Source organism: Castanea sativa, chromosome 7, assembly GCF_040712315.1.
Source record: "Castanea sativa cultivar Marrone di Chiusa Pesio chromosome 7, ASM4071231v1".
Classification (NCBI taxonomy): Eukaryota; Viridiplantae; Streptophyta; class Magnoliopsida; order Fagales; family Fagaceae; genus Castanea; species Castanea sativa.
The window spans coordinates 37,933,119-37,952,028 of NC_134019.1; the positions used below are offsets into that span (position 1 = coordinate 37,933,119).

At 35.1% G+C, this 18,910-nt stretch overlaps 2 protein-coding genes across 3 annotated transcripts; one reads left to right on the forward strand and one right to left on the reverse strand.

The window, feature by feature from the left end:
* Nucleotides 1-1,265: 1,265 nt before the first annotated feature.
* Nucleotides 1,266-3,482, reverse strand: LOC142642547 (epoxide hydrolase 1-like). Its single transcript, XM_075816927.1, has 4 exons — nucleotides 3,137-3,482; nucleotides 2,365-2,547; nucleotides 1,945-2,186; nucleotides 1,266-1,699 (listed from the first exon to the last, which is right to left on the reverse strand). The coding sequence occupies exons 1-4, from the start codon at nucleotides 3,416-3,418 to the stop codon at nucleotides 1,450-1,452; spliced, it is 957 nt and encodes a 318-aa protein (XP_075673042.1). The 5' UTR covers nucleotides 3,419-3,482; the 3' UTR covers nucleotides 1,266-1,449.
* Nucleotides 3,483-7,124: 3,642 nt separating this feature from the next.
* On the forward strand, nucleotides 7,125-18,145 carry LOC142643315 (uncharacterized). Of its 2 annotated transcripts, XM_075817883.1 has the most exons (20): nucleotides 7,125-7,309; nucleotides 7,509-7,569; nucleotides 8,285-8,321; nucleotides 10,557-10,687; nucleotides 10,821-10,913; nucleotides 11,071-11,149; nucleotides 11,237-11,296; nucleotides 11,384-11,443; nucleotides 11,531-11,664; nucleotides 12,493-12,632; nucleotides 13,944-13,994; nucleotides 14,088-14,170; nucleotides 14,255-14,309; nucleotides 14,393-14,507; nucleotides 15,074-15,608; nucleotides 15,690-15,903; nucleotides 16,044-16,114; nucleotides 16,634-16,802; nucleotides 16,904-17,033; nucleotides 17,255-18,145. In XM_075817883.1, the coding sequence occupies exons 1-20, from the start codon at nucleotides 7,199-7,201 to the stop codon at nucleotides 17,938-17,940; spliced, it is 3,015 nt and encodes a 1,004-aa protein (XP_075673998.1). In that variant the 5' UTR covers nucleotides 7,125-7,198; the 3' UTR covers nucleotides 17,941-18,145. The 2 variants fall into 2 exon arrangements, with proteins under 2 accessions (XP_075673998.1, XP_075673999.1); XM_075817884.1 differs by lacking the exon at nucleotides 11,237-11,296.
* Nucleotides 18,146-18,910: the final 765 nt, after the last annotated feature.

Genomic DNA, 18,910 nt, shown 5'->3' on the forward strand with positions numbered 1-18,910 from the left:
AAAATCTAATTACAATATTTAGAGAAGTGTATTTAAGTTCTGCCATTATGTTTTAAACTTCTTATTTTTTAGATAGTTATAATGCTGCTAATCCTGCAATTTGAATTCTTTTCTCCTTAAAGTCTCGAGCATTATGTTTTAAACTTGAAAATGTGTTCGATCTTCAAAACAGATTGGTGCAATTTTACATAAAACTTAAAAGGGTAGATTTGTGTTAACCTTTGCTGGATGCAAAAAATATATTTTGGGAAAAAAAATTAGGACATTGGGTCAAATCCTATCAATTTATTAATAATGGGACAATTTCGAAATGTCCCATTAAATAGTTTCATATCATTTTACAAGAAAACAAGTAAGGAGAAGAAAACTGGACTGCTGAGACGAATTGAAGGCCGCTTACACTTTCATGGTTATTTAGTTACTCATTTATAACGCAATTATTCACATATTATTGATTATTAATGGTCAACCTTGAATTCATATATTATAAAAAGAAATGTATGAGAGACTGAACACGAAATTAAAATAGGACAAATAAATTAAAACCCATTTCCATCACTGGTGTAGTAAATTTGAACTCTTTAAGAAATGATGGCATCACTGGTGCAGTAAACTTTCATGGTTATTTAGCATGTAATTGTGGGCAATATGCCAATTTTACTCTCTCCTACAATAGGTATTCGGTTAATTTTTCACTCACTGGTGGTGTATGAAAGATGAATTCTATAAGAAATCATGGAAATCACCTACTAACAACTACATTTTGCTCTTGGCATATCCTTTCAATTTAATGATATATCCTCTTTTTGGCTTCTCACGCGTAATTCATGGTGTATTCATTCATTGATCAATCACAAATTTCCAAAGCCAACTACTGGCTTCTTTTGTGTCATGAAAATTCAATCTACGTACACATGGGCCCAAAATCCAGAATATTAAACGCCAGTATGGGCTTTTTATTGCCTCAGTGAATATTCTTTGTTCAAATCACCATAACACTTTTAAAAAATAAAAAAAATTATTTTATTTTAAAAGTACGTATTATTTACAATTATACAAGTAGAGATTGTTGGATGTCTTATAAATAATCATAATACATAGATTATGGACAATGCTGGAAAATACAAAAAAGAGATCAAATTTGGACACTCACAGCAGCTAGGTGGTAAGCACATATATTAGTATATAGTTATATACTTCACTGTAATTTGCAAACCTCCACTGAGTAATCATCATAACACAATTTTTGTGCATAGAGCTAGTCATTAGTCACAAAAAATTGCAGGCCTTTACCGCTAAAAATGGAGTCATTAGCACATATTATAATATAGGAACAAAACACAGTACATGTCAACACATTCACCAAATCCCAACTACTTAACAAAAAATAGTATCACTATCTATTACTTAAGATTTTCCTCAGTTTGTGACATACAAATAAATTATTGATTAAGCAAGAGACTTGTCATTGAAAAAGGAGAGGATTTCATTAGTAACTTGTTCAGCTTTCTCCTGCTGGATATAATGGTGCCCATCAACGATGACCACTTTAAGGTTAGGCACAAGGGTTTTAAATTGCTCTCCCTCTACATAATCCTTGGTCCCAAATGAACGAAATCCCACATCCTTGTCCCCAACTATAAATTTTGTTGGAACTGTGATTTTGGCTCTCTGCCATGGTCCAAGAAGCTCCCAGTTCCTACATTTATGGCATCACAATTTAGCAACACAAGCAAAAGCTCTTAGCCATAAGATTGATATAAAATGGCGTATTTTTATTTTGTTAATGAATGACTTCGATAGAATAGAATGGTAAAAAAGAATACATATGACCTGCCATGATTAATCAGTTGAGAATTCATAACTGATTCCAAAATTTTAGTACTAAGACGTGGTTATTGTTGTTGTTATGTGATTTGAACCTAGGATTGAATATGAACTTACAAGTCCATGGCGCGGTAGTAGTTTAAGGCCCCAGTGAAACCTGATTTTTGGAACTTGTTAGCACAAAGTTGAAGCTCTTCCTCAGTAATCCATGGAGGCAGACAAGATGGGGTTTCAAGAAAATCTATGATCTCAACACCAGGAGGAGCCGCTAGAAGTTCTGGACTATTGACAAATAAAAATTTCTTCAACACTGTTAAACAGTCATATGTAGAAAATGATTTTTCTGCTCTTCCTAGCTCCTGCAATATTGTAAAAGCCGACAATTTTACATGATACTTTATATTATACCGCTCACCCAAAAGCTTAAATTAATAGTAAAGGGTGAATTTAATCACGTAATTATTATTCTAACATCGCTAATAGAATTGATTTTTTTTTCTTCGTACATAACGAAAAACAGTTCTTGGCATCTTTTACCTGAAATTGAGAAACGTAGAATCCTTCTCCAAATATTTTGAACAAGAACTCAGTAGGTTTGAATTCAATTGAGCGTGGCTGGTATGGGACCCCTAAGTTAACAAGTGCTTTCACTCTATCTGGTCTGAAGAGGCAAAGGAACCATGCAATTGTTGCACCCCAGTCATGCCCCACCACAAATGCCTGTTCAAGAACACGTTGTTTAAATGCAAAATGTAAATAGATTTTGTTCTCAACACAAAATGGGGTACAATTTATGTTTTTAACTATTCCAACTCTTTGTTTTGGTAGAGCATTGTTTTAGGCTTTTAGTCAAGGCAGGCAGGAGTTAGGAAATAAAGTTATTATGGCCTAACAAAACTTGGCCACACACAATTAATTCTTTTCATGATACCTTTCTAACTATATCAAAATTTACTCCATTTCACTTGAAATAGAGAAAATCCTCGTTCAATTAGGCATCGGACTTAAGGCCCTATGACACTTGTCCCTTTTTTGTAGGTTATATGGTCCGTTTGGATTGAGAGAAGGGAGGGGGAGTATAATAGAGTAAATTTGGCCCAAAATTAGTCTATTTTCAGCAAATTCTACTCTATCCTATCTCATTCCCCCTTAATGCAAACAGGCCCTATAGTTTCGAGTTAAATAACATTATTTACACTTCGAGAGAGAGAGGAAAAAAAAAACCTGCCAAAATTGTACTATATTCTGTATTGAATTGAATATGTGCATCAAAATGCCAAGGACATTTTGGCAATGTTAGGGAAAGTACCGTTTCTTCTCCAAGCTGGTCCAAAAGGCCAATTAAGTCCCCAACAAGATGGAAAGCTGTGTATGAGGCTGGGTCCAGGGGACAATCTGAGTCACCATAGCCTCTCATGTCTGGTGCAACCACATGGTAGCCATGTTCAGCCAAGTAATTTATCTGGTATATCCATGAAGACCACAGCTCAGGAAAGCCATGAATAAGTAGAACAAGAGGGCCTTGCCCTTTCTCTGCTATGTGCATCCAAATTCCATTAGTTTGCAGCCTTTGATGCTTAATGTCACTCATGGTTTCTTCCTCTTTTGTTTTTCCACTAGTTTCATTTGATTGTTTAAATTCTTATCTCATTACTGTGGGAGATGCATTTTCAATATTGGTGACTTTGACTTAGTTCATTGGAATAGTCAGTCACGTCTGTCCTTTTTTATAAGTAATTGGATAGATTCAGTTAGGAACTTGTCACATCATGTGCCTAAATATATTTTGTGGGGTTGCGATAAATTCTTTAAATTAAGCAGTTAGTAGCTCAGAAAAATAAAATCTCTTATACTAAACTGCAAGTTATTCAATTTCTATTAACAAAGTTGTACTTCTTACTGACCAGATTATTTTTATTTGACTGGCCTACCTTTTGTCCATTCAACAAAGCTTAAGCTGATGGAAAATAAAGTGAAATTTGTCATCTAATCAAATTTTTATTTTATTTTATTTTATTTAACATATACAAGCACGTGAATTCAATGAGTCTCCATAGTGAAATTTGCTTCATTATTTCTTCAACTATATATTGCATTTTGAAGCCTACTATTCAAATTCCAAGAGTGAAACCAAGATAAAGTGTTTTTAACTATATTGAAGTTGATTCTAGTTTGGCTTAGACCTCTAGATTCAACAGCAAAGAATGAGTTGTATTTTTAACATATACTAAGGACATGAATTCAAAGAGTTTCCATGGTGAAATTTGCTTCATTATTCTTCAACTATATAATGCATTGAGAAATGAGAAGCCTACTATTCAAATTCCAAGAGTGAAACCAAGATAATTAAAGTATGTTTAACTATAATGAAGTTTATTCTAGTTTGGCTTAGACCTCTAGATTCAACATCAAAGAATGAGTCGTTTTTTTAACATAATACTAAGGACATGAATTCAAAGAGTTTCCATGGTGAAATTTGCTTCAACAATATTGCATTGAAAAGCCTACTATTCACATTCCAAGAGTGAAACCAAGATAAAGTTGAGTTTAATTATAATGAAGTTGATTGTATTTTTAACCTATACTAAGGACACGAATTCAAAGAGTTTCCATGGTCAAATTTGCTTCATTATTTCTTCGACAATATTTGCATTGAGAAGCCTACTATTCAAATTCTGAGATTCCAAAGTGAAACCAAGATAAAGTTGTGTTTAGCTATAATGAAGATGATTCTAGTTTGGCTTACTAGATCTCTAGTTTCAACAGCAAAGAATGAGTTGTATTTATCATTCATTGCAAAGAGAAGTGGTCCATGTTTAGCACTACAGACTCATTTAATTGGATAGTGGATACAGACTATTTAGATGATCAAGAATTCATTCATGGTATATAGAAACCATTCTGTTCAGGACTATTGGTAACAAACCTTCAATGCCCTTAAATCCAACTCATTTAAACACCCATCAAGCAATGGCATGTGATAGGCTCATAGGCTGTATAGATTTTAGACATTTCTGCTAGGTCCCTTTCTTGGCACATTTTCAAAAGTTTGAAATGGTCCTTAACAACATTTTGTTGCATGAGTATTAATTGACAATTATTCAGAAAGAACTTTTTGTCTAATAATGAGGTCCAATAGTAATTTGGGCACAGGTAACCAAACTTCAAAAGTAGAAAATGGAGGCACCCTTTTTTGGAAAAGAATTCAATTCACTTCATTTGCTGCTGAAGGGTGCAGGTGAAGGTGAAGGTTAAGGTTTAATTTTTCATGCATTTTTTTTAATTTTATTTTAATAGATAAGTAGATAGTAGGAAAGAAAAAGGTGGAGTTCAAATCTCATATATGAGGCACCAAAAGGATGCCACTAGTTACCACTGGTTTATTTAAGCGTTTATTTTCTTTTATAAAATTTTTATAATTCATTGGTTAAGAGAAGGGAGATTTGATCACAGGATGTCTTATTTGAAAAATATTAGAAGGTGTCAATCAATTGATTTCTAAGAGCAACCACATCAGTTAGTGTAAATTTGCTTTCTATTTTACACTAAAAACCTACTTCTCCTATTTTACACACTCACTTTTACAAAACATCCAATCAGTTTATCTCTTATATCATATGTTTTATTTAAATAATCATTTTCTCACCTTTTTTTTTAAAATTATTTTATCTCAAACCCTCTCTCTCCACTCATGAGAGTCTTCTTTGAAATTTCCATCTGAAATTTACAACATTGTTTAAGCTTAAATTTCCATCTTTTCTTCTCTGAAATCTCCTCTTTCTCGGCGTCGATTTAAAACTCCGTTCAAGCTAAAATATCCATCTGAAATTCAAATGCCAATCTGAAATTTTCATCTGAAACTCCGATCCAAGCACGGTGCTGATCTTGAACTCTGATCCAAGCATGGTGAGAAGAACTCCGATCCAAGCACGGCAAGAAGAACGCTGATCCAAGCACTCCGATCCAAGCACTCCAATCCAAGCACGCCAATCTGAAACTCCGATCCAAGCATGCCGATCTGCCACAAGTGCCAATCCACTCTCTCTGTCTCCGTTGGTGTGTCTGTGTGTGGGTGTGTTTGGTTTTGTGGTGTCTGTAGTTGATTTTTGATTTTGTCTGTGAGAGTGTGTGTATCAGAGGAAGAAGCAGATGATGAGGGTGTTGGTTTTGCAAATGGAGAAGATAGAGAGAAAAAGGAGCGAAATTAGAAAAATTATTAAAATAATGTATAGAAGAGCTACAGTAACCGTGTATATATGCACGGTTATTGTTGCTCTTGTATATTTATGCACAATTTTATACCCACTGATGTGGATGCTTTTTTGCTTAAAATGTGTAAAAAGAGCTGCTTTTTGTATTTTGCAAGACTATCCATGGACTGATGTGGTTGCTCTAAAACTCTTGACTTGAACCTCATTTTCCAAGCATCTAAAATTGTACATGATGTCATGTTATTTAAAACCAATCATCATTCTCTATAGTTGAATGAGATTTAAAATAATGTGGCACAATGTGCATCTTTCAATGAATGAAAAACCAAATCCTAATGATAAAAGGGATCCACTTAATTTTAAAAGCATATGAAAAGAATTTAATTTATTTTTTTGAGATTTAGTATTTCAAGAATTTAACAATGTACAATGGCACCATATTATATAAAATTAGTTATCATTCATTGTTTCAATGAGAAGAGAAATTTAAATTCCATGGCATATAGCATTATATTCATGAGAAATTAATCTTGATGAAAAATTGTCCCTCCAAACTGGTTTGAAAGAATCATTTTAACCTATTATGTGGTGAGTCATAAAATCATTCATATGTATTTGTTAAACAAATCACATGATTTATTAAACAGGTTATGTGACCAAAAGAGTAAAAGTACACATGGATGATTTTATTAATTGCCACACAGTGAGTTAGAGGAGTTTTCTATGAATAAGTTTATTGCCAATATACCCATAAGTCCAGTAACCGTTATCTCATACACCGAGTATATGCATTATCTCTCCCACATGCTATGCTTTGAGATAGAAGATTAGATGGTGTTTTTGTTAAGTTAAATAGACAAGATACATTCTCCAAATTTAGGAATGGGTGGGGATTTAATGCTGTAGAACCTGATTAAGCCCAATGGGCCTTCAGTGGTCTAAAAAAAATTACCCCCAAAATTTTAGGGCTCTTGTCTCCAAGTCCGGCCCAAATATTCTAAATTCTCAGCCCAAGCCCATCCCCATCCAAAACCCCTAGTTCTCACACTGGACCGTTTCTTTCACATCATAAACCCTTCAAATTAACAAAACAAGCACCGTGAATTCTCTCAGCTCTGAAAAATTTTCTGATTCGCAGCCAAAAACACACACACAGAAAGATGGGAAAGAAAGCGAAATCGAAAGAGGGAAACGAAAATAGAGCCAAAACCGAGCATTCACCTTCCACTGTTTTCGTCTCCAACTTGCCCTACTCTTTCACGAATTCTCAGGTAAAATAATTTCTGAGAAAAACAAAATGAAACCGGAAAAGGAAAAATTAGTGAAAAGTTTCTGAATCTTTGTGGTTTTTGAGCTGTTTTGGATTATGAAATCTGAAATACAGCTTCCTAAAGAAACTGAATTGGAAAAACAAACAGTGTCTTAGTAAATTTGTGTATTTTATTTATTTATATTTATTTGATAATTCAGCTTGAGGAGACTTTCAGCGATGTTGGACCGGTGAGGCGGTGCTTCATGGTTACACAGAAGGGTAAGTGTATTTTGAATGATTATTTGTAATGTGGAAAACTATGAAATGAAATTAGGCGTTGGTGTGTGATTCATTGGCTAATTTGTATTGTTAGAATGTGAAAAATGTGTTAGAATATGTGAGTAATTGAAGCGGGAACTGTAGGTCGATGATAAACAAGTGAGAGAAGCTTTGGCAGCTGATTGTTGAAGTCTTTTTGGTCATATAAGTACTTATAATGTGTATATATATGATCAAGTTACGTCTAGTGTAACTCTTTATGAATGTTACACCAATCAACAACTTTTTATTGAATTCATATATTAAAAATGTCGATGTTTTCATTATTCTTAACATAGACGCCAAATTTCGTTTGAATTGGGTGTTATTTACTATTTAAGTAGTAAACTTGTGTTTTGTGTATAATTTTAAAATTAAAAAGAGCTTGAAATTTAAGCGTGTTATAGATTATTGATCTTTGATTATCTTGTAATTTTGCAAGCATCGAGGTTAAAAGGAGAAAATGTAATCCAATTGTGGCTTAAATAAAAATATAACCCCATATGTGTGTGTGTGTGTGTGTATAGGAGATTGATGTGCCATAGGCTTTTGATTCTACTTATTTTGTGGTCTATTTGCATATGGGCGTCATGTTGTTTGGATTCTGTAGTAGGTTTAGTAATTTAATCTGACTAAGCTAATCACTATATCTCTGGTTTTGTTTAAATGTTTGCAGGGTCAACTGAGCACCGTGGTTTTGGTTTCGTTCAATTGTAAGTTAACTGCAAGGTTTTTGCCTATTAAGCCTCTCTTTCTCTCTCTCTCCCCCCCCCACCCCCCCGCCCCCCCCATTTTTTAGGGTTGGCTAGTTGTGTTGCTAGGTATCTCTGGAACTCAATACGAAGGGATTGATGCGTTTTATGACATACCCTTATCGTTTTCTTAAAAAAATCAGTAATAAACTTATAATATGCTTGTATCTGGACTGGACGTTGTTCTTTACAAGGGTCTCATTTATTACTTTTTGTTGGGCATAAATTTTTTAAATGATTACATTTTGTCTACATTTATTGGGTTATTTTTTAGCTTTTTGGTACTCTTTTTTTTTTTTGTATTGTTTTTAATGCTTGTGCATTTATTTATTTTAAACAGTAAGAAAAAAAACTTTATTAAAAAAAAACAAAGTATAATGCAAGGCGTGAGTACACAGGGAGTGTACTACTTCAGGCCGGAAAAATCAGTGAAAAGAACATAGATCCAAGAATTCAACTAAAGGAGAAAAGGTTAAACCACTTCACACTGACATTCAAGCATACAGAGAATTCAAAAGAAAATGTTTCAAATCCTGGATGGAATGTTCTTTATCCTCAAAGAGTTGATTCCTCTCCCTCTATAGGCCACATTAGGCACAACTGTATAATCCTCCAAATTTCTGCAGCACTACCACGCCCAAAGCCCCTTCTCCAGCAGGCCAGCGCCTAATCTTCTTGTTTAGGAGTCACCCAAGAAATCTCAAAGAGGCATAACATAAGTGATCATAAGCTACTCGCATAGTGACAGTGAAGGAGCAATTAATCCTCCGATTCCTCACTGTTCTTACCCAAGCAGTGCCAATTAACAATACAGTAATTCCTCTTCTTCAAATTATCCAATGTAAGGAACTAAGGATCTTTACTTTAGCTGCAGTCTATGTGAAATAAGCTACCCTAGTAGGGGTTCCATCCTTCCAAATATTTTTCCAAGGGAAAGACTCCTCACTGCCTGAAGTGAGGACTTTATAATAAGATTTAACAGCAAAACAGCCACTCTTCTCAGGAACCCAAACCAACTTATCTTCCACATTAGGGTCAAAACTATGAGACTGTAAAATATAAAAGAAAACCTGTAGACTTCCCAACCCCCATCGTGTAGTGGCCTTGAAAAAGTCACATCCCATACAATGTCCTCATTATTCCAAAGCATAAGGTCCATGACATAAGTCTTTTTGCATAACGCAATTTGAAACAAACCTTGAAATGCTTCTTTTAAGGGTGACCTCTCCACTAGGATGCATGGATACGGACACGGTTACGGGTACAGGTACAGTACGGCAACGCAAGCAATTTTACAAAAATTATAACATGATAGGCAGACAAGACACCATTATGACATGGGTACGACCTGAGTACAACATCCCAAATGAATTGTCCATGCTTCTTAGCCTCTTCACACCAAACATCAAACCACAACTGGGTGCGACAACCATTCCCAGCCACTATCCGAACGGAATGAGAGAATCACTCCCACCCACTTGGTATATATTTCCATGAAGACACTCTGAGGGCCGATGGGCATACCTGACACCCAATCCCCTTTGTCACAGCCATATATAATAGCTATAACCCTACTCCATAGTGACTCCCTTGCCAAGGCAAAATGCCAAAGCCATTTACCCAATAAAGCAATATTAAATTGAACAAGGCTGTGAACACCCGAACCACCAGCCTGAAATTGGCTGACAGTCTTCCAATTCACCAAATGATGTTTGACTTCATCGCCTAATCCCTCCCGCAGAAAGTGTCTTTGCTGCTTTTCAAAACAATTGGCAGTACTAGCTTGCATTGCGAATAGAGATAGGAAATACATTGGTAGGCTTGAAAGGGTGCTTGTAATAAGAGTGATCCTCCCTCCCATAGAGAGATAAAGTTTCTTCCACCTTGCCAATCTTTTCTCCATCTTTTCTAAATTTGAATCCCCAATAGCCTTGGATTTGAATCTGGCTCCCAATGGTAGTCTCAAATATTTCATGGGCAATGCAGAAACTTTACAGCCCAAAATTGCTGCTAAAGTGTCAATGTCTGGGTCTTCTCCAATTGGGACCATCTCAGTTTTACTTATATTAATCTTCAACCCAGAAACAACTTCAAAACACAGCAAGACACTTCAAATAACCAAACTGTTGAGATTCAGGGCCACAAAATATAAGAGTGTGCATTTATCTTTAGCACACATTTTGCATTCATTTGCAGTGCTGTTACTGAAGACGCAAACCGTTCTATTTCGCTGAAGAATGGTTCATCTGTTGGAGGTCGGAAAATTGCAGTCAAGCATGCTATGCATCGAGCTCCCCTTGAACAGCGTCGATCAAAGCAAGGCCAAGGTTTTTTTATGCCTCACATTCAGATTTTAAACATACTGTGCTCTTGTTATATTGTCTACTCGCTCCAAATACAATGCAACAAATCAACATTATTGCTAAACTTTTGGTCCAATATGTTTAATTCTTAATTCAGTGGTTCAGTTGGATGATAATGCCAAGTCAAAAAGTGACAAGGATGATAATGCTTCTGGGGCTGAAAAGACTGCTTCAAACTTGGAGGAAACAGGTTACCAATTTTTATTAACCAATAAACTATGTACTTGTTTTCATTTCCTGTCCAAAATTTTAATTTATAATATTTTATTACTTCAATTATGGTATTTTATCTTAATCTTGTTATTTAATTTCTTATATTCTAAGGGATGCTTTTGAACAAAATGCAGAGAAACCCGTGGAAGCCAGAAAAGCAGGAACACTTTCTAGTAATCTGGCAAATAAAGAGGGTTCTTTGGAAAAGCAAAAGTAGTTAATCTTCCATTTCTAGTCTATATTTTCCCCATCTCTTGTTTGAAAAACTTTGTAATATACTATGTTTGTTGTGCTCTGAAGGGCTGCGAGGATACTTTCTAGTAATCTAGCAAATAAAGAGGGTTCTTCGGAAAAGCAAAAGTACCTAATCTTCCATTTCTAGTCTATATCTTTCCCTTCTCTTGTTTGAAAAACTTTGTAATATACTATGTTTGTTGTGTTCTGAAGGGTTGCTAGGACACTTTCTAGTACTCCGGCAAACAAAGAGGGTTCTTCGGAAAAGCAAAAGTACTTAATCTTCCATTTCTAGTCTATATTTTCCCCTTCTCTTGTTTGAATTACTTTGTAATATACCATGTTTGTTGTGTTCTGAAGGGTTGCTAGGACTGTCATATTTGGTGGTCTTCTTGATGCTGATATGGCGGAAGATGTTCACAGACGAGCCAGAGAGGTTGGCAGTGTTATTAGTGTAACTTATCCTCTTCCAAAAGAAGAGCTTGAACAACATGGTATGGGAAATTTTTCCAATTTGTTATTTATTCAGTGAAATAATGAATTTATTTTCTTGCTTATTTTTTAGGCTTGGGTTAACATAATTGGATCCACATTGGAAATCTTAGAATATACTGTATAACTGTATACATCTCATGTAGGATGTAGTATGCAATTTTTATTGTAATTTATTGGTTCTGCATTCCCATAATACTTAAAAAAGCTGCGACAAGGAACTTATGAAGGGCTAGAAGGTTTATCCAAGTGACTGCATTTCTCACATCTTTGCTTTAAGTCAATTACAAAGCATGGAATGTAAGAGGTTTAACTTGATTTGCAACTTAATCAAAATGCAGCTGGTTTTCTACTTATTTTTCAAAAAATGCAGCCATGCTTCTACAGATTCTTTCCTGGGATCATTCAGAGGTGTCATTGAAAAAGCAATAACATCTGTTCTTTAGCTACAGAAAGAACATGGAGTTAAATTTTCCAGCTTTGATGATTTTCAATGACAACATGCTTGCATTTGAAGTAATCACTCCTCATATGCATCACTGGAATATATGTTTGGCGTTTTATTTTATTTAGATTACTGACATAATTTTTGTCATTGGTTCTGATAATTACCCATTTCGTTTAGTCCAAAATTTATTCAATTTCTATTTTTCATCTTTTGTGATAAAATTAATTTTATACATGCATGGTTGATTACATAGGCCTTATTTGAAAGGCCAAACAAATTTTTTCCCAGTTGAATGTTCCAAGCAAACAAAAATCTTGTAATTGAACTTTGAATTTGTCGGTTTTAGATGTTGAATTGGTCAAGGCATGTGACATTTTTCCAGGTCTTGTGCAAGAGGGATGCAAAATGGATGCTTCAGCTGTGCTTTATACCAGTGTTAGATCAGCAAATGCTTCTGTTGCTATGCTGCACCAGAAAAAGATAAAAGGGGGAGTTGTTTGGGCACGTCAGCTGGGTGGGGAGGTAAAGTAGCTTACTAGAATTCTGATGTTGCTTAGATGATGCAAATGAAATGTTTCTCGTTGTGATAACTGATTGAAGTAATTCAATTGGTTTATATTTTAAATAGGCTCACGGTTTGAATTGGAGTTAGTAATAAGAGTCTGGCTTGTTGTATATTATTGAGGTATATGTTGGAGAAAGATGGGGGCTGGATATACACTTTCTCAAGAGTTACTTCTGAAATCTTGTTACTATAAAGCCAACTTAATTGAAGGGAGGCCTTAGGTGTAACTTTTAAGAATCAAGATGCTCTTATTTGAAGTGAGACTATAATGAAGCATGGAGGTTTTTGAAAGTTGTGCATTTGTGCCTTCAGTTAAGCTCACCTGGCATAAACGTGGTTCAGAAGGGTTGTGGACAAAGTGGAGGAAGTGGTGGGATGATTTTTTGTTTCTTGTAAATTAAAAAAGGGTAAATTACAACTAACCTGCCTGAGTTTTGACCAAAATTTAAGTTGCCTACACGTGGTTTGAAATCCCATGATACAAGTGTTCTGCTAGATTCTTTTTTATTTTGTATTTTTATGTTTTTTGTGTTTTTGTAGGAGAGAGACATAAAAGTTGAGCAAAATTACATATTTAGCCATGTTTTTAACAGAAGTGGGTTATAGAACTCTAACTGAACTAACATCAAGTAGGTAAAACGTCAAATTTCAAATCATAGGTAGGTAATTTAAATTTCAATAACAGGTGGGTAAGTTGTAATTTGCCCATTAAAAAATGTGGGAGATCAGTTTGAATGGATGTTTACTGGAGTTTATTCTGATAGAGATTGATGGTTTTTATGGGTTGAGCTGTCTGGTTTGAGCAGCTGGTGGAATGTTCCATGGTGTGTGGGAAGTGATTTTAATGTGGTGCGGTTTCCTTTTGAATGCTCTGGCTCTAAAATATTTTATTCTGGCTATTCACAAGTTCTTAGACTTCATTTCAGAGCAAGGCTTGATCGATCTACCTTTGGAAGGAAGGAATTTCTCTTGGGACCTAGTACATTTGTGCCTTCAGTTAAGCTCACTTGGCATAAATGTTTTGGGTGTGTTTGGGTTGTTGGACTCAAATTTGTGGGTATTCTCATCTAAAACATAAAAACATGAGTTACCCAGTGGGGAAGTATTGCTTGTAGGTATACTTGTCTTACAAGACAAATCTGGGGATGATGTTTCTCTTTGTTGGTTAATCATGATGTCGTCATTGTCATTATCATCATTAGTTTCACTCTAAGTATCTATTTATCTATTGGAGATTCATTTTAAGATGATGTATGTTTATTGGCCAGGGTTCCAAGACTCAGAAATGGAAGCTTATTATTAGAAATCTTCCTTTCAAGGTTTGATCTAATTGAACTGTCCATTTCAATCTTTTTTTCCCTGTGTTGGAAGGGCTTTCGGTTTCTAAACCAATTCTCTTAACATCAATGTAGGCCAAAGTGGATCAGATAAAGCATGTTTTTTCACCAGCAGGGTTTGTCTGGGATGCTTTTATTCCATGTAATCCTGATACAGGGTAAATATGCTCAATTTCCAAATTTGTCCTCATATGTTGATGAAATATCATTGTTTCTCATCATACCATGTTTTCCGTTTGCAGATTGTCGAAAGGTTTTGCATTTGTCAAATTCACATGCAAAAAGGATGCTGAAAATGTATCGTTTGTATTCATAAAGAGATTGAAGCCTTGTGGGTCTTGGATTGATATATTTTACAGTTTTATATTCTTCTTTTTCAGGCCATTCAGAAGTTCAATGGGCAAATGTTTGACAAAAGACCCATAGCTGTTGACTGGGCTGTTCCAAAGAAATTATATAACAGTGGTGCTAATGCCGTCCTTGCTACAGAAGATGGTAAATAAAATTCTGCTTTCTCTTAAGGACACTCTTTTTTTTTGGTTACTTATAGTCCCTGTTCTTCTTTATTATTGGGTAAATATCTCAATATTAAAAATTAATTATTATTTTGGCTTAAGTAGAGCATTAAGAGTATAATTTTGTTGGGTGGGCATGGACTGTGGCTACGCGTTTGGTTGGCTTCCAATGTGATATTAGTAGGAGGTTGGTAATCCTATACAGATGAGATCGGAAGTAATTATTTAGCCATGTTTAAGTTTTGCTGTTATGATGTTTCTCTATCTTCCATAGAAGTATATTGGATGGGGATTCACTTTTGTAGAAAATAGCATTTTTTTGTTCGTCATATTCTACATATTTGTCAGCTTGTATTGTAGATCTTGTCCGGGAAAAAAATAAATGCTCTCTTCATACTATGATCTGTGCCCTCTTTCTCCACTCTTGAAAGCAAAATGTACTTGGTATTTATATCTTTTTTGGTTTAAATTATTTATTTCTTTGGTTGTTAAATTAAAGGATGATAGCTTTACATCTTAATGAAGAAATTGCTGTTGATTTCATAGGACAAGAAGATGGAAAAGACGTGGAAGGTGACAGTAGCAGTGAGGATTTGGAGGGGGAGGAGGAAAATACTGGTAAAGAATCCCAGCAGACTGATGACATTGATAGTGCTTCAGATGACTTAAATATAACAGAGAAAGAAGACGTCCCTGTGGAAATTGATTTTAACAAGGAAGCAGATATTGCAAGAAAGGTTCTTAATAACTTGATCACACCCTCTGTTAAAGGAACTCTTCCTTCTCCAGTTGACGATTCAATGCTTCCCAAGGGAAATGAGGAACTAAATTCTGATGAAACCGTTGGTGCAGAAAATAATTTACTTAATGAGTCTGGTAAAGTATCAGGTGTTACTGAGCCTGGAAACTCCAGCAAAAGCGTGGCATCAAATCTAAAACAGACAGAAGGAGAAGAGGATTTGCAGAGAACAATTTTTATAAACAACCTTCCTTTTGACATCAATAATGAAGAAGTGAAACAACGGTTTTCTGGATTTGGGGAAGTACAATCCTTTTTTCCAGTCCTCCATCAAGTCACCAAGTACGTTTTTTTTAAAGATATGCTTCTGAACTTCCCATCTGTCACTGCAGTTCTGTTTTAATCTCCTTGTACTCGTGGCAGGCGCCCAAAAGGAACTGGTTTTCTCAAGTTCAAAACGATAGATGCAGCTACTGCTGCAGTTACAGCTGCAAATGTAGCATCTGGTTTGGGAATTTCTTTAAAAGGTAGGCAATTGACAGTTTTGAAGGCATTAGATAAAAAATCAGCTCATGATAAGGAAGTGGACAAGGCCAACAAAGAGGATCTGGACCCCCGTAACCTTTACCTGGCAGAGGTTAGTTTACTTAATTCTCTCTTCCATTCTTTATTAGAAGTTTCTAGTTTATGTTGCCTTTTTAAATCTGCAGTAGTATATTTGTGAAGGAAGATTTATCTCCTGTGTGGGTGAATATTTTTTTCCCAAATTTATAATAGGAAGGTCATATTGAGGAGGGAACTCCGGCTGCAGAAGGAGTTTCAGCTAGTGACTTGTTGAAACGCAAAATGTGAGTATTTCATATGTGATGTAAGGTTATATTTTTTTCCCTGCTGGATTGGATCATGTAAATTTGAAATGCAAGATGAGAACAATTCTTCCCTTATTGGTAGAGTGCATGGTTAACATGTATTTTTAAAGATGATGTTTGGATGATGCTTTTGTTGGTCATTGTGGCAAGCATTTTTATTCTAGTTGAGTTTCTTTAAAAAATTAAAAAAAAAAACCGATGAAATTATCTGAAGTTTATTTTTCTATTTTTAATCTTCTCTCATTTTTATGTTTAATTATTTACATTAAAAGCTTCAAAGTAAAAAAAGAAGTTTATCTCTGGAGATGACCCTTGAGGACTCCTAATAAAGTGGTATTAGCTTGAATCAAACTGTATCTTACCTGTAGTTTTGTATGTCTGATGGCTTGCTGACAAGCTTCTCATATTCAAATGTTGAAATATTGTGTTGTTTCTGTAAAATTTTGCATTCCTTTGTCATATATTCTAAAATTTTGTTTTGTTTGGGGAACACTTCAGGTTGAAGAGGGAAAAGAAGACTAAGCTTAAATCTCCAAATTTTCATATTTCAAAGACTAGACTTATTATGTATAATATACCAAAGTCAATGACCGAAAAAAAACTTAAAAAGCTTTGCATTGATGCGGTTACATCCCGAGCTACAAAGCAAACCCCAGTGATTAAACAGGTGGGCTACATCTATAACTATTTATAGTTGTTTAGTGTTTGCATGCAACTCTGTGAATACTTCTAATATATTTTTTCTTGTAATTAATATTGTACATGCAGATAAAGTTCTTGAAGGATGTGAAGAAAGGAAAGGTTGTTACAAAAAACCATTCTCGTGGTGTTGCTTTTGTTGAGTTTACAGAGCATCAGCATGCACTTGTGGCCCTCAGAGTTCTTAACAATAATCCTGGTAACAATATTTTCTTATTAAATCACTATCATGTATTCTCCTATGATGATATTATGATTGGTGGCAAGTCCATTACAACCGAAATAGTTCTTTCATTTTTAGTGCGACTATCTGTAATTATGAGGTTGATCCACTGCTGTAAAAGGTTGAATGTATTGGTTTATTTTTCTGCTTTGATTTTTATTCTATTCTAATTCATTGAATTCTTTGGCTACTTGTAGAAACTTTTGGTCCGGAATATCGCCCAATTGTGGAGTTTGCTCTTAATAATATTCAGACATTGAAGCTACGGAACGCTAAGATACATGCTCAGCAGCATGGTATCCGTGATGATCAAAACAATGTGAAGCAAGGTGATGATACACATCTGGACAAACAGAACTCCAAGAAAAGGAAATCCAGAGGCGATGATGGATCAGTGAAGGATTCAGTATCTAATAAAGAGGAAAATCGTGTATTCAATAGAGCTGCCACTGAAGGACGTGGATCTAATAAGAAGCAAAAAGGCAATCCTGCTAGTGCAAAGGCGAAAGAGTTTTCATCTAAAGAAAAACCAGAGGGGTCCAAATGGAAGTCCAAAAATCAACAAGATGACGGGAATCCTGGTAGTGGAAGATCACTCAATAGAAAAATGACAGATAGTGATGCTCACAAATCAAAATCTTCTGAGGACGCAGTTGTGCAACTGAAAAAGAGGAAGCTGCAGGACCAAACAGAACAGCAGAAGAAAAACAGGGATTTGAAGGACAGGAGGAGGTCGAAAAAGACTAAAGTCCCAGTGGGGAAAGACGAAAAAGATAAGCTTGACATGCTAATTGAGCAATATAGATCCAAGTACTCACAGAAGAGATCTCAGAAAAGTGATGATGAAAAGCCCTCTAGACAGCTTAGAAAATGGTTCCAATGATAACTATCTATTTGCAGGTTTTGTCAAATTTTGTGATAAGCTAATTCTATATAGAAATTTGATGCAATTGTTATAAATTTTGACAACTGTGTGGAACTTAAAAGAGTCTTGAATCCTACGATCTGTTGTATCTACACACTTAACTCTGCTCCAATTTCATAATGGTCCAAGAGCTGAAAAAAATTGGTCAAAATTTAGCTTTCAATTCTCGTGAATATGTGGCTCTATGGAAGCCATCTACAATGCAGCACTGGGTAAAAGTTGTTTCCTGGTTGCATTTTACCACCTTAGCGTGAGCTTTCTCTGCTAAACTAGAACAAACCTTTGAAATAAAAAGAAACTTTTTGAAACTATGAACGGAAAAAGTTGTAAGCATCAATCATTTTCTGCCTTGACTTCAACACACCATATGATGATTATCACAATCATGACTCATGCCTAACGACTACAAGAATAGCCATTTTAGCATCAAATGGAAGTTAGAAGCCTAGAACCAAGGTCTAATACTCTACTGCATTTTGGCCTATTCCTATCTCCATCCCCTTCTTGTTGGGTGATGGAGTCTTAAGTAGGCATTTGCCTTTGTTCTCTTGCTTTGTTGTTTTAATAAAATCTGCTTAGCCAAAAAAGAAAAAGAAGAAAAGAAAAAAGAGAAGAGTGAAGCTAAGGCAACTTAAAAGCATATATATTGAGAATTAAGGCAGTATGGTTGGGTGTGAGCTTTAACTGAAAGGGAAAAAGATGTACGTGGAATACTCTACATTGATGTCATTTTCTTCTTCTGAATGTTGACAAATAGCTTCTAAATCTAGAAAAAAAAAGAAAAGAAAAAAAGAAGGTTATCTTATCTTAAGTCATACATACAAAACCATATTTCTGAGCTATGTACGTTGAAAATCACAAGGTGCATTGCATACTACTTTTTGTCACCTTATCCTCAAATTAAAATTCCCATCCTGATCGTCAAAGA

Coding starts and splice junctions, on each gene's coding strand:
- LOC142642547 (XM_075816927.1), bottom strand. CDS start 3,418: ATGAGTGACATTAAGCATCAAAGGCTGCAAACTAATGGAATTTGGATG. Junction 2,187..2,364: donor TCTACGTTTCTCAATTTCAG/GTAAAAGATGCC, acceptor ACAATATTGCAG/GAGCTAGGAAGAGCAGAAAA. Junction 1,700..1,944: donor TACTACCGCGCCATGGACTT/GTAAGTTCATAT, acceptor CCATAAATGTAG/GAACTGGGAGCTTCTTGGAC.
- LOC142643315 (XM_075817883.1), top strand. CDS start 7,199: ATGGGAAAGAAAGCGAAATCGAAAGAGGGAAACGAAAATAGAGCCAAA. Junction 11,665..12,492: donor AGAAGAGCTTGAACAACATG/GTATGGGAAATT, acceptor ACATTTTTCCAG/GTCTTGTGCAAGAGGGATGC. Junction 15,904..16,043: donor GTAACCTTTACCTGGCAGAG/GTTAGTTTACTT, acceptor AATTTATAATAG/GAAGGTCATATTGAGGAGGG.